Consider the following 14,564-nt stretch of genomic DNA (forward strand, 5'->3'; position numbering starts at 1 on the left):
AAAAAGAAGAAAAGTTTTTTTTTTCCCCCATGTGAGGAGAACTCTTAAAATCTCCTTTCTTAACAACTTGAAAACATCCCACGCGGCCCTGCTAAGTGTAGTTGCCGTGCTGTACGTGACATCCCCGGTCCTTACTTATCTTATAACTGGGTGTTTGTACCTCTCACCCACTTCTTCCAATTCCCGTGGCCACACCTCCCTCCCCCTCTTTTTCCTTCAGGTGTGTGTGAAAGGGTCAAACGTTTTTCAAGGCTACTTGAAAGACCCAGTGAAAACAGCAGAAGCTCTGGATAAAGACGGCTGGTTGCACACAGGAGACATTGGCAAGTGGTTACCAGTAAGTGGTCCCCTCCCTTGTCGGGAAGACGAGCCCCCACACGGCCACGGCGCCCTGACTGACCCCCCTCTTTCTCCCTCCCTTCCTCTCCCGCAGGAAACAGGCTTATATTTAGCATCCTCCTATAGCATTTTCACTGTTAACTGTAGCACATAGGTTTCGTTTTGATACTTGACATCCTTTCTGGTTGCTGCTTCTGGTTTGAAATCCAGAAACACTGTGTCTGGCTTTTCCCATTTCAGTGCTGTGCCTCGAAGTTGAGGCCTTCGTTCATTCCGGGGCAGCCCAGGGAGGGCGAGGGGAGGGGGCACTGTATAAAAGCTGCTGGGAATGGATGACAGGCCAGAATTTGTGAACACACATTTCTTAGCATTGTCATCTCAGTAAAAACAGGGTCAGTGTTTCGAGGTTGAGGCCAAGCCCTTTGAATGTAGCCTCAGAACCATTTACCGTAGAGAAATTCAGAGTCCATCTCGGGAGTCAAGATGCTGTTGCCAGAAGCCGACCCATAGGTGTGGCCACTTTTGCTGTTGTGGTGACAGCCATTGCTTTTTAAAGTCATTACTGATTTTCACTGCAAGCACTCATATGGCTAGTGTAATTATTATTATTGTGTATTGTTCAAGTCTTACAGATTTAAGGTGCTTAATTTTTTTTTGCCTGAAAAAATATCCCCACCCCAAATTAATTCAGATTTCAGAATACCCAGGCTATTTAGAAATAAATTAAGTCCCTCTTCCCAGACTCAGGAGGGATTAAATATCCGTTCCAATTCTGACCCTGGCTCTGAGGAGCCCATCTCCTAATCTCCCTGGACCTTAGTCCGCTCCATTTGGAAACAGAGGAGAACTGTTGCAGGCTGAGAGAACCCCGGGCGCTTTCCAGCAGATGACTCTCGGAAGTGAGAGAGTGACCCAGGGTGGGAATGGGGCTTTGGGTTACCAGAGGTGGGGAGGTAGGCACTACTGGCATTTTCGAGTCTGGTCCAGAGATTCTCCCAGAAGGGAGAATTCTCCCGGAAGTGGAGTGAGAGGGACTCCCTCATCCCTTCTCTATCTCACTACTCAGCCCGGGGAGGTTGCATAATCTCTGTCAGCCTCAGTTTATCTCTCTGTAAAATGGGTTAAGAGCTGACCCCTGCCAGACCTTATTAGGATTAAGTAATAGTGCACAGGAAATGCTCAGTACCCTGCGTGGCCACTGCTGGGGGGAAACAGCCCCTGGGACCTTCTCACAGCCCACACCTCCCCTCCGCACCCCCAAACAGAATGGCACCTTGAAGATCATCGACAGGAAGAAGCACATCTTTAAACTGGCACAAGGGGAGTACATAGCTCCTGAGAAGATCGAAAACATATACCAGCGAAGTGAACCTATCGCTCAGGTGTTTGTCCACGGAGAGAGCTTGCAGGTATGTGCTGACCGAGCCAGGAGCTCTGGGGCCAGTGGGACACATGTATGCCTATAGCTGGTTCATATTCATTGCAAAAAAGCATCACAATATCATAAGACATCCAGGTACTTTCAGTGTAACGGGAAGTTTGCCACATGTGTGAACTGGCTTTCTGACTCTCTGACTTTGATGCCTGACTCGCTAGAACATTATCAACACGCTATTGGGTTTTGTTGCTTGGCATTTCTTTTCTTTTTTTCTGTTTTCTCCTCCCATCTATTTTGTAACTAGAAATTTGTGCCTCTTATTCTTGGCAGTTCTTAGTCGTCTGTACCAAGGGAAATGGCGTAAAAATACTGGGGGATAGGTAAAATAAGCTTCTAATTTAATTATGAGGAGAAATATTGATATACGGATTATAAGCAAGCTTAGAATTTTCAGGCATATTAAACCTAACTTATTTATGGTATACCTTCTGTATCATTCTTGAGCAAATGATGGTTTGGAAGCCAGCATATCTTAATGTTGAAAACCAATATCAGTATTGCAATGGAACTTCATTTGCCAAAATTCTGGACAAAATGGAAAGGAAAAGAATGGGTTCTAGTTTTCTGAGGGTTAATATTTCTACAAACCAGAGGGGACACATGTATGCCTAGAGCTGGTTCATATTCATTGCAAAAAGCATCACAATATTATAAAGTAATTACCCTCCTATTTAAATAAATTTAAAAATACTTCTACAAATCTTGAAATTTTCAAATAATTGTTGCAGAATATTTTCTTATAAGAAAATACACCTATTTTTCTTTGAGAGTGCACTGCATCTTCTTAGACCTGGAATCTTACTATGTCTTTGATTTTTATTTCATTTCATTGTCACTCAATTGTAAAGAATGAGGTGCTAGAGTTCTTTTTACAGTCAATCTGTATATATTTTCTCTTTGTCTTTTTATAAAGCAGTTATCTGATATCTATCCCATTATTTGCTTATTTGACCCTATTTTATTTTTAAAAGTATATATAAAAATAAGTAAAAACTAGGGTTTTATTAGATTTTGATTTCCAGTGGTTCTTTTATTTTTTATTTTTTTATTTTTTTCCAGTGGTTCTTTTAAAACATTTATTGCAAAATTCCCGATGCTGTCTATATTTCAGAGGCAGGAGTTTTTCACCTGGGCCCTGTGGACGCCAGGGCTGGTAATATGCTCTGAAGAGAAGGTCTCTAACTCCCAGATTCTCCCAGGGGCCCACGAAGCAGATAATAAGGAACTACGATTTTAGAGCATCGGGACCAAACTGTGTAATAACTCACTTGTCTCTGTTAAAGGCATTTCTCATAGCGATTGTGGTACCAGACGTTGAGACACTAGGTGCCTGGGCCCAGAAGAGAGGCATTGTGGGCTCCTTTGAAGAACTGTGCAGAAACAAGGTAGGTTCCAAAGTGTGCAGCCGTCCTCCTGAACTTCCCTTTGCGTTAAGTGCAAAGTGCAGGGACCCCTGCCCCCTGCGCCCCCTGAACCCACCATGGGAATAAGGATCTTGTTTTTCTTACCTTATCAGGATGTCAAAAAAGCTATTCTAGAAGACATGGTGAGGCTCGGGAAGGAGTCTGGCCTAAAACCATTTGAACAGGTAAGACTCGCATCCAAGTGTATGAATTCCCGAAAAACGGGTTTTTGACTTGAGGATGTTTTTTGTGCACACATTCTTGAAGAGGATGAGGTGATGTGAAGACATTGTGTGGAAGAGACAGTGGTGTGGTTTGGCTGGGGAGAGATTTCTGTAACCAGGGGGATGTATCCTCTTCTTGGGGTGGGGCAGGCTGCTGTCCCGACTCTGTCCCGACATCGGGCCACTCCCTGCCATATGTGGAGATGGTGCAGCTGGGCCTGGCCTGTGAAGCTGGTTGGAATGGCCCAGAACAGTCTTTGTCCCTTCAGAAGCATCTGTCCTCCTTGCCTCCTTTGACTTCCTGGTCTCTTTACAGGTCAAAGGCATCTATCTCCACCCTGAACTCTTCTCTATCGACAGTGGCCTTCTGACCCCAACCATGAAGGCTAAAAGGCCAGAGCTTCGGAATTATTTCAGGTCACAGATCGATGAGCTTTACTCCACCATCAAAGTCTAATGCGAAGGAGGAAGTGGAGGGGAGTTTGACAACAGCAGGAAGGGAAGGAGCATCCTCGGGTGCCTCGCGCGTCCAGATTCTCGTCATAGGAGCCTGGAGGGAACGGAACACTGCCTTACAGCCACCTCGTGTCGCAGACCGTGTCCACGGTGATCCACAATTTCTAAAACGAGCCTTAAAAAATCAGAGGGGAAACTGCAAGCGTGCTAAGTTCTTTACCAATTCCTCAGTTACAAAGGCGGGTGAGCACTTTGTCTCCCCGATCTGCTAACCAAAGGGTTAGGACTTTGCTCTTTCTGAGATGTCTGCTACTCGCTGCAAATTCTGCAGATTTCTGCTGCTCAAAGAGTCCCATGCACTGGAGGGAACCAGCGTCCCCGATAAGCAAGACCTGTCTCGCCTGCAGGAGGTCGCAAGAGGACCAGAGGTTTTTTTCTTTGTTTTTTTTTTTAATCCCTGCCACCCTCCGTTCCCCGTGTCACACTCACTCTCACGAACCTTCTGATTAACCCCTGTCCTTCTGTCGGAGCAGAGGTTCTCAGAGAAGCAAAGGGCAGACCCAGCTCAGAACAGCGCAGGTACCGAATCCTGGATGGACGGCCAATCCATCAGAGAGGATGGATTCTGGTGCAGAATCCATAGAGCAGAATATTCTCCGACCCTCTTCTCCAGACCCAATTTCCTGATTTCCTCCATCTGTCGCCTCCCAGGGGTAATAAAAAAAAAAAAAATCTGCCTTAGACTCTGCAGTGAAGACAAGCATTTCAACAAGGAAACAGTTACCTGGATCAACCATGTTCAACTGTGACACCTGAATAACTGTCCACTTTACCTTCGACGAACCGGTCACTCTGTCTCTGATGGATTTTAATGTGGTTTTCATATCGAAAGAGTATGTTGTGATCAAGTGGCTTTTTTCCCCCCAGAATATAAACTCTCAGGCAAGGCATGTCTTTAAAAATATTAAGGGAGTAGATACACTTGGGTACTTATTGAAATGGATGGTGATAAATAAATGCTCTTCTATCGTAATGCTACTTGATTTCTATGAAATATATTTGACAAGCCAAAATTCTAGGACATAGGAATCTGGAAAACTCATTTCCTGGGATTAGATTCTCAAGGGTTTTTTTTTTTAAGTTAATTTGGGAAATTAGCAGCATTTCACTTTACTGCAAGTCTTTGCCACATGTGACTGAACTTGGTTTTCATTTGTACACTGAAAGCAGTTGTTTTGGGATAGAGGAGTACCTGTATCATACAAGCACAACAGGACTTGCCCTAAAGAGCTGTCGTTGTTATAACACTATTTGGTAGCCTAACTTCATACGTGTACTCTTAATTGCCCAAGAAGTCAATAATTTGTCACATCGGGGTTTTGAATGTTTGCTTTAAGTGTTGGCTCTTTCTATGTTTTATAAACCAAAACAGAATTTCCAAAAACAATGAAAGAAACCAAAATAAATATTTCTGCATTTCAAGCAAGTGAGTGAAGCCTCCGTTTTTCATGTCAGCGGTCGCATTCGGGGCGGCCTCGGATGAGCACGCGTGAAGAGCTCAGCCGCAGGCTCCTCCCTGTGTGTCCTCCCCGCCGGGGCTCCTTCTCGGGGCGCCGTCATCCCGACACTTCCAGATGCTGACCCGGGGCTCCAACCTGTTCCTGGCAGCAGCGATCCTGCTGTGTTTCAGAGAAGAAAGTCATGGTGTGAATGGCACAGGTGTTCTTGAAAACTCAAATTCTTGGGGGGAAGTGACGTTGCAGGAGGCGTCGCTGTGGTGGGTGGTTCTGAGGGTTTTCATTCGGTCCATCTGTAGTCACCCTCTTCCCTAATGCTGTCAGGGGAGATGGCTCATTCCTAGCGGCCACCTGTTTCTTTTTCCCTGTCGCTACCCTATGCTGTCATCTTAAAAGACTTGTCTTTTCCAGAAGTGTGAATGAATCACCCCCTGGTCTCTTCTGTAGCCTGCTGTGTTTAAATACGCCTTCATCTTCTGCTTCAATCTCAGGGTTGGGGTGCTGAGGTCCGCTTTCTTCCTCTAAAGCTTAAGCCCTGTGCACAGCTCTCTGGTAAGACTCCTCATCCAGGCTGCCTTTTTATCTTGCTTTTCAAGTTCTTTACCTTCTTCCTTCCCTGCCTCCCCCTTGCTCTCTCCTGTCATTGAGGAACCCCAGGACCTTCCTGTCTCCTTGAGCTCTCAGCACAGGACTTAGGAACTGGTGAGTGTTTGTTAGATATCTCTCATTTGAACAAATACTTGAAACTTTGAACCAAGCTTCTATAACGAGGTTGATAAAAACATTCTTTTTTTTTTTTCTTTTTAAAAGAAAAATTCTGGTAAAACACATCCAAGATTTCCCATCTTCATCATTTAAAAGCATATAGTTCAGTGGCATTTAGTGCATTCACACTTGTGCGGCTGTCACCACCATCCATCTCCGGAACTTTGTCACGTTCCAAAGCTGCAGCTCTGCCCATTAAGTAATAATCCTCGTTTCCTCCTCACCCAGCCCCTGGGCACCACCATTCTGCTGTCTCTGGACTTGACTGCTCTAGGTACCGTATATGAATGAGTCACACAGTGTGTGTCCTTCTGGGTTTGGCTTATTTCACATAGCATTATGCCCTCTGGGTCCATCTGTGTCGTCACAAATGTCAAGATTCTCTCACTTTTACGGCTGAATTAATATTTGTACGATTACATAACATGGTGTTTATCCAGTCGTTTGTTGATGGACATTTGTTCCCACCTTCTAGCTATTGAGAATATCCACTGTGAATGTCACTGTACAAACACTTTGCTGAGTCCCTGCTTTCAGTTCTTTTGGATAAACACCCAGAAGTGGAATTGCTGGATGACCGGGTCATTCTGTGTCATTTCATTTTCTGGGGAGCTGCCACACTGGTTTTCACATCATTTTAGATTCTCAGGGACAGTGCACAAGGGTTCCACCTTCTCCGCCTCCTTGCTATTACTTGCTGGTTCCTTTCTCTTCTTTTGATAATACCCGTCTTCATGGGTGTGAAGTGGTACCCCACTGTAGTTTTGATTTGCATTTCTCTAATGATGATAAAGTTGAGCATACTTTCGTGTGCTTATCGGTCACTTGTATATCTGCCGGGCAGTCTGGCTCTGGACACTGAGCTTCCCACCTCACACTGTGGAGGTTGCTTCTTGTCTGCCTGTGCCAGCAACCTCCTAACAAAGACGTGTCATTGGATTGTTTCTCGGTGCCAGTAATTTTGCCTCTGAGCTTTGGTCCAGACGGTTTTGAATTCTACCTAATCATTTTTCTTTGCCATAGCACAGGCTAGTACCACTTGCCAGTGTCATTCTGGTTTACAGTTCATCATAAATGAAATACAGTTGCTCTCTGTGATGTTGGATACCCCAAATCCATCAAGGATCAAAAGTCAGGGAGAACCAGCCACTCTATTTCAGCAGGAAAGTAGGTGTAAAGTTGGGTCACAGTCATGTGGCAGGTTCGTGAGGTCCCTTGGACGTCCCGGGAATCATCAGCTGTGGAGGTGATGACAGCTACACATGTTGTGGACTTGCTATGAGCGATGCACTAGGCTGTGCTCAACTGACATTCTCATTTAATCCTCACAAAGCCCCCACAAAACTGCAGGTTACAGATCCGCAGGTCTGTGTCTAGCTTCGGCTAAGGGCCAGACACAGTTCTAAGCTGCGGGAACTCAGCAGCGAGTACAGCACATGGGATCCTTGCCCTGTAACTCTCTGCTGAGAAAGACGGACAGCAAGCAGACAAGTGAGTGAACAACTTCAGATGGCAATGGGGGCTCTGAAGACAACGGGTGGAGTCTCGGTGAGGGGACCACAGGGCCTGTCTTCAGTGTTGTGGTCAGAGAAGGTCTCTCTGAGGACGTGACACTTGGGGTGATACACTGAAGATGGAGGAGTAACCCTGCAAAGCTTTGGAGAAAGAGTTTGCAAATAGAAGCAGGATGTGCAAAGGCCCTGAGGTGGGAACTAGCTGGCTCTAGTCCAGGCACTGAAAGGAAGCCAGCGTGGCTGCAGCATCATAAGGGCGGGGAAGAGTGCAACTGAGACAAGTCAGGGAAGCGGGAGGACCGGCTACCAGGCCCTGCAGCCCAGAAAGGAATCCGGGTTTTTTAAACCAGTAAAGGCTTTTGAGGCAAGGAGTGATGGTCCCTGAATGACTCCTCCAGCCAGGTGCAGAGGGGTCAGAGGAGAGGCAGAGTGAGGGTGAGGACAGGCTCACCTGTGTAAGTGAGGCGGCCTGAACCAGGTCGATGGCAGGTAGAGACAGAAGACAGTCAATTTAAAAGCAGTTGGTGGCAGAACCCCTGCGCATGGGGAATTGGGAAGAGAGTGGGCTCGGGGATGAGCGCTGCGGTGGATGGTGGAGCCATACTTACTGGGATGGGAAGACCCTGGAGAAAGGACTGAAGAGGCCGGGTGGGGGCAGTTTCCATCTGAAATTCCTGCTGGACAACTCAAAAGATAGATATCATCTGCCGCTCAGAAGACAGGTCGGGAGATGACAGATTGCAAAGTCAACAGCACAGAAAATGCAGGCTGAGGGGCTTTATCAGGCAGCCTGGGGAAGCGGGAAACCTAGAAGGAAGTGGAGCAGGCCCCAAACGGAGCGCCGGGGGACCTCCACGGTGGGGCACTGAGGAAAGGGCCAGCCACGGGGATGGAGAGTCACCTGCCGGAAGGAAGAGCATGGTGTCCCTGAAGCCCAGAGAAAGAGTGTCAGGAGGGGAGGGAGGCGGTCGGTGTGACAACTTGCTGTTGCAACAGGGAACAGGGTGGGGATGGAGGAGCTGGATTTGGCAATGGCGGCAAACTTGGCAGCGAGTGTCCAGCAGAGCAAGGAGGCCAGAAGCCTGCTGGAGCGAGTTCCTGAGTCCTAGCGAGTCAGGACAAAGGGTGGACGGCTCTGTCTTGAACTTTTGTCCGATGAGTGGACGGATGGTAACTGGAGAACGGGGGGAGGTGAAGAGTCTTGCTTTTTTTGTTGCTGGTGGTGGTGGTTTTGAGGATGAGAGATACAGTGATGACAATGACCCATCAACCCAGAAAGTGATGAAGCGGGAACAAGCGGAGACAGCTGTCCTGAGAGGGGGCAGGTTAGAGCCCGCAGTCAACTGCAGAGATCGCGCATCCGTGGGGTATTTCGATAGGATGCAGCTTCCATTGTAATAGGAAGGGGACTAGAGAATGTGGGGTAGATATAGGTAGATCCATGGTGATTGACCTAGAAAAATTAGGGAACTCCTATCTGAATATTTCTCTTTCTATTTTCATTGAAGTATTACCTCCTTGTTATGGATGAGAAACACGAGGCTTGGAGAGATCTGCCAACTTGTCCTAGTAAGTGACTGAGCTGGATTTTCTGACTCTGGGACCTCTCCGTGTCTGGGCCACCTCCCTTCTGTCCCTCCCCCCTGCATGGTGTGATGCCTGGTGAGTGTCCTGAGCATCCCAAGGGCCCCACTTCTGTGTTGGATGAGTTGTTTTGTTTTTAATTAGGCAACCAGGGCCAGCTACAGTCTCCACTGCAGTTTGAGTCAGGCCACCAGGAGGAATCGAGTAAATGCCAGGGACTCGGGACTTTGCTTTGTTGTGTTTCATCCTTATTCCCAGTGATGGTTGCTTTTCACAGCGGAATAGAAGCTGCCAGCCTGCCCCCAGCCACTGGGCAGAGCAGTGGACAGAGGACAGAAGGCCCTGGCAGCACCGTGAGAAGGGAGGCCATGGATCTGTTGGATGACCAGGCCCAGAGCATCCCTCTTGCCCCCACAGTCTCCACCCTCTCGGCAGTTACTATGGACAGTGGGGCTGTGGCTGTGAGTGTGGCTAAAGGGGACTCTCCTGTGGCTCACAGCACAGAGATGGCTCCTCTGTGTCTTCTCTTAGCTGAGTAATCACCCCCCCCAACCCCTGCAGCCAGCTGCCCTCTCACCCCTGTAACCTGAGTGGTGCTCAAATCTGTGCTCATCTTGATCTCACCCCTTCACCCAGCGTGAGGAACTGGAAAACTCACCAACCTGACTTATTTATCCATACATTTGACATAAAAAGAAGTCTAGCATTTTCATTTTGACTTCTCACTCCTTCACTGTTGATTTCCTCGGATGGTGGCAGTCTCACCGGGTGAATTCTGCTTCCCCAGTACCGTTCTTCAGGTGCAGAGGGATTCCGTTCTTTGCCCGGAAGCAGAATTCTTTTCACAAATATATTTTGCATGTAAGTTCCTAGCCACTCTCTTTTGTGGAGATCTTTTAGGGAGGGGGTAGTTGTGGCTGTCACATTTCCCTAACAGAAACCGTCCTTGCCAGCTACAAGGTCCCTGCTCCACAGGGCGTAGAGAACCAGTCAGCTCACACTCTGCTTTGGGCAGCAAGCACAGGTCCAGAGGGACTCTTGTTCTTGAGTCTCTTGCTTTCCCACACCCTACTGATACTGCTGCCCCCATCCTGCTGGCTCCTGCCAGCTCCCTGCTCTGCCCAGGCGGAGCTGTCTCTAGGCTCTGCCATCTGAGAGAAACTCCAGGGCAGTCCCAAGCAGCTCAGCCGCCAGGCTTGCTGCTGTTAACCCTGTGGGCCATCAAATCCATCCCTTCCAGCCTTCCTTTAATCCCACCGCCCAAGAAGGGCAGTACCATCTCTTGCCCTGACCATGGCACTATCCTCTTACTTGACATCCTTATCTCCTACATTGATCTCTACTAATTCACCCCCTTCCCCTCCACTTTGCAGCAGGAATGACTTCTCCAAATTCCAAGTCACATGATTCCCCTGCTTAATCATGCCCAGGTTTCCTATTGCTCACAAGTCGAAACTGCTGAATGTACTTAAGGAAAGGCTTCAGAAAACTGATTGTGCAGCAGATCCCCAGGGGATCTTAAAATGCGGATTCTGATTCAATAAATCTGGAATCAGGCCTGAAATTCTTCATTTCTAATAAGCTTCCAGCTGAAGCCAGTGCTGCGGGTCTGTGCATTATATTTTGAGGAGCAAGGAACTGCAGGGCTCCTGTCTCCCCAGCCTCATCCCTTGCCACCTCCGCAACTCTCCTCCAGCCACACGGGGCTCATTCTAGCTCCCAGAAGGAATCAGGCTCTCACTTACCCCTGGGCCTTTGCACGTGCACCCTCCCTAGAGCACTCTCTTACCCTGCCTGGCTGGCTCCTGTCCTTTATTTCAGTGAGACCATAGAAGTTGCTTCCTCTAGGAAGCCTTCTCTGATTCTCCAAGTCCAGGAGACAGATTATTGAGCATATTTGTGGTCTGGCAGTGGTGTGAGGTGGAGGGGTAAGGAGATAATCTTTTTCTGTTAAGGCACAGAGTCAAAGGGGTGGGTGAGCTGGACACGGCAGCAGCCAGACAGTGGGGTGGGGGAGCTGTTTCTTGCTATAGAAGGTTCCAGGAAGATGGTCTCTGTGTCACCTGGGGTTAGAGGCAGGTGACCTGAGCTTGTCTGAAGGTCCCTGGCTCGTCCACTTCTCCCTTCTCAGCTAAGCAGAAAGGGTCCCTGAGGAGAGGACCCTGCTTGTCCTGGACTTGGAGAATCAGAGAAGGCTTCTTAGAGGAAGCGATTTCTGTGGTCTCACTGCAATAAAGCACAAGAGCCAGCCAGGCAGGGTAAGAGAGTGCTCTAGGGAGGGTGCACGTGCAAAGGCCCAGGGGTAAGTGAGAGCTTGATTCCTTCTGGGAAGTAAGCAAGCACATTACAAGGATGAAAACTTTTTCCAGAAAGTACTTTTCTGACCAGAGCTTGAGAGTGAATCATGGAGACAAATTTCTCATGTAGAAACTTGATGTCCCTTCTTTCCTTAAGAAAACCTTTTTCTTTGGGGTGTCCTTCCATTTCCTTTCCTCTTTCTCAGCTGTTATGAGCTCCTTTGGTCCTTGTACAAGTTTGAGTTATACAGTTATTCCCTCTGCAGGTTGGAAGTTGGTTTTCCTCAGCGAGAGTGAAATCCTGGATTTTGCTAGAATGTTCCTGCCTGGGTTCCTACATCACACTCTGAGTCCTGCAGGGAGCTGAGAACGGAATCTGAAACACGTGACAAAGCATCGTCCGGAGGTAGTGACCCGACCTATTTAGCCATGTGATCTCACCTTGGGTAGAAGTGCCAGTTAGGTCTGGAAAAAGTAGAACATTAGTTACAGAACAAACAAGTTTAGCAGCTGGGTATCTGAGCCAGGATGGTGTTGGAAAGCACGTGACCTGGGAGGGAGCCAATGTCATTGCAGTTTGCTCCAATGGAAACATCTTTGTGCCCTCTGACTTAATAAACGACACCGAATAGTCCTACCTTTATCAATTTTCATTTCCCCTTTTTCTGAAAGCGGGGTCATCCAAGGGGAGGTCTCCTTCCTCCCGGCCCCGCCTCTCACCTTCCTGGGATATTTCCAGTTTGTTTTGCAGTGTCAAACCGTTGGTCTGTTTGAAACAGATAACTACTTTAGCTTCTTCCAGATGAGAATTACCAGGCTCAGTGGGTTATTCGCGTGTATACCCAATAATTCACAGGTGTTGTAAGAAGTTAAAAAAGAAAGTTGGAAAGTTTAAGAAATAAGTGATTTTCTTTTCCGCAACAGAAAATCATACTCTTTGCCTTAAGGGAAACTTACTGGAATGGATTTGATAAATTATGGAAGAGCATCCTGCACATGAAGGGGAAAATGAGTTGAGCAGTGGCAGTTAAGATGTCTGGTCTTATCGATCTTGAACCGACTTTTAATCAACTGTAAACATTATTGACAGTGAACATAAGGAAGTAGCTCTGATCTCGTGTTGTTTTCCAGTCTCCAGTCCCGTTCCTCTGCTGCCCTCTAGTGGACATAGCGCAGAACAACACATTCATCGGAAGGCGCAACCAACAAAAAAGAGTAGAGGCTCAGTGAGAAGCGTTAAGCCCTTCAGACTTCTTGTTTTGTCACTAAGCCCTGTCCGACTCTTTTGCGACCTCATGGACGGTAGCCTGCGAGGCTCTATCTGTCTAGGGACCTCCAAATTCTTTATCTCTTATCTTCATGATAATCCTATAAGATAATCCTCATTTATATTTTACTTAAACATCAAGCTAATAATTCCAGGATATAAATTCAGCATTCAGAAAACTAAGATCATGGCATCTGGTCCCATCACTTCATGGCAAATAGATGGGGAAACAATAGAAACAGTGACAGACTTTATTTTGGGGGGCTCCCAAATCACTGCAGATGGTGACTGCAGCCATGAAATTAAAAGACGCTAGTTCCTTGGAAGAAAAGCTATGACCAACCTAGACAACATATTAAAAAGCAGAGACATTACCTTGCTGACAAAGGTCCGTCTAGTCAAAGCTATGGTTTTTCCAGTAGTCATGTATGAATGTGAGAGTTGGACTATACAGAAAGCTGAGAGCCGAAGAATTGATGCTTTTGAACTGTGGTATTGGAGAAGACTCTTGAGAGTCCCTTGGACTGCAAGGAGATCAAACCAGTCAATCCTAAAACAAATCAGTCCTGAATATTCATTGGAAGGACTGATGCTGAAGCTGAAACTCCAATACTTTGGCCACCTGATGGGAAGAACTGACTCATTTGAAAAGACCCTGATGCTGGGAAAGATTGAAGGCAGGAGGACAAGGGTACGACAAAGGATGAGATGATTGGATGGCATCACCGACTCAATGGACATGAGTTTGAGTAAACTCCGGGAGCAGGTGATGGACAGGGAGGCCTGGTGTGCTGCAGTCCATGGGGTCACAAAGAGTCAGACACAACTGAGCGACTGAACTGATAGAACTAATATATAGATCAAACTACTCCACAAGGAAGATATATTTTTGCAGAGATGTGTCCATACCTAACCACTCTGTTTACCCCAAGGATCTAGAATGTTTTGTAGTTCTTTATTTTCTGTATTTATATCAGAAAAGCAACAGTTTTTGTTTAGTTCTCCAAACATGAAAGTATACTACACAGCTCAACGATCGGGCCTGTAGGTGCTCTGCAGCACCTCTGAGCTTCCTCACGTGGCTCCAGGTTCCTCCCTGGGGCTCTAGACCGCTGGCTCCTGTTTCCAGTCCTGTCCAAGTCCCCGCCCCACCCCACCCTGTCATTACTTCTTCACAACCCCAGTGCACATCCTATTGGTTCTTTCTCTCTGGAACTCTGACTAATACAGGTGGGTACGTGATGAAAGCTGGTAAAATCAGAGTACATCTTTTTCTGAGATTGCTGGGAATAGCCAGCTTTCTCTGAAGGATGGAATTCCGATGTGAAACACGGAAGAGCCAGTGGGTGCAGGCTCCCAGACAGAGTCCTCAGATCTAGCACAATCACAGCCACTTCCTCCCTGTGGGCTGCTCCTTAGTCTCCTCATGTGCAGGGTGAGGTTCTGGTGCCTAACACGGTGGGTTATTGAGAAGATGAAATGTGTTCATAGATGCTGAACACTTAGAACGATGCCTGGATCATAGTAAATGCTCACTAAATCCGGGCGATGAAGATGGTGACAGCACCCAGGCTGGGGAAAAAGCTCAGGCTCCAGAAGGGCAAGAAAGTAGGTTCAGAGCCCCGGGGGCTTCTCCAACCTGTAGGTCAAAGTGAGCCATCTTGCAGCCATCTTGCCCCTGGACTTTCCAGTGACATGAGCTCATAAGTTCTTTTAGCATTTAAACCTACATGGGTTGAGTTTTTATCTCCACCCAGAGC

At 47.3% G+C, this 14,564-nt stretch overlaps 1 protein-coding gene across 17 annotated transcripts in view; it reads left to right on the plus strand.

The window, feature by feature from the left end:
- ACSL1 (acyl-CoA synthetase long chain family member 1) overlaps positions 1-5,342 on the plus strand; it is a 275,902-nt gene extending 270,560 nt beyond the window's left edge. For 16 of the 17 annotated variants that reach the window (XM_081521831.1, XM_081521820.1, XM_081521829.1 and 13 more), the window contains 5 exons: positions 221-337; positions 1,605-1,748; positions 3,061-3,162; positions 3,294-3,365; positions 3,721-5,342. In XM_081521831.1, coding sequence (XP_081377957.1) covers positions 221-337; positions 1,605-1,748; positions 3,061-3,162; positions 3,294-3,365; positions 3,721-3,861 — 576 coding nt within the window. In that variant the 3' untranslated portion in view covers positions 3,862-5,342. Of the gene's footprint in view, positions 1-220; positions 338-1,604; positions 1,749-3,060; positions 3,177-3,293; positions 3,366-3,720 lie in introns of all 17 variants that reach the window. The other variant, XM_081521837.1, reaches the window with a different exon arrangement.
- Positions 5,343-14,564: the final 9,222 nt, after the last annotated feature.

Source organism: Giraffa tippelskirchi, chromosome 8, assembly GCF_054371585.1.
Source record: "Giraffa tippelskirchi isolate mGirTip1 chromosome 8, T2T-mGirTip1v1.2.pri, whole genome shotgun sequence".
Taxonomy (NCBI): Eukaryota; Metazoa; Chordata; class Mammalia; order Artiodactyla; family Giraffidae; genus Giraffa; species Giraffa tippelskirchi.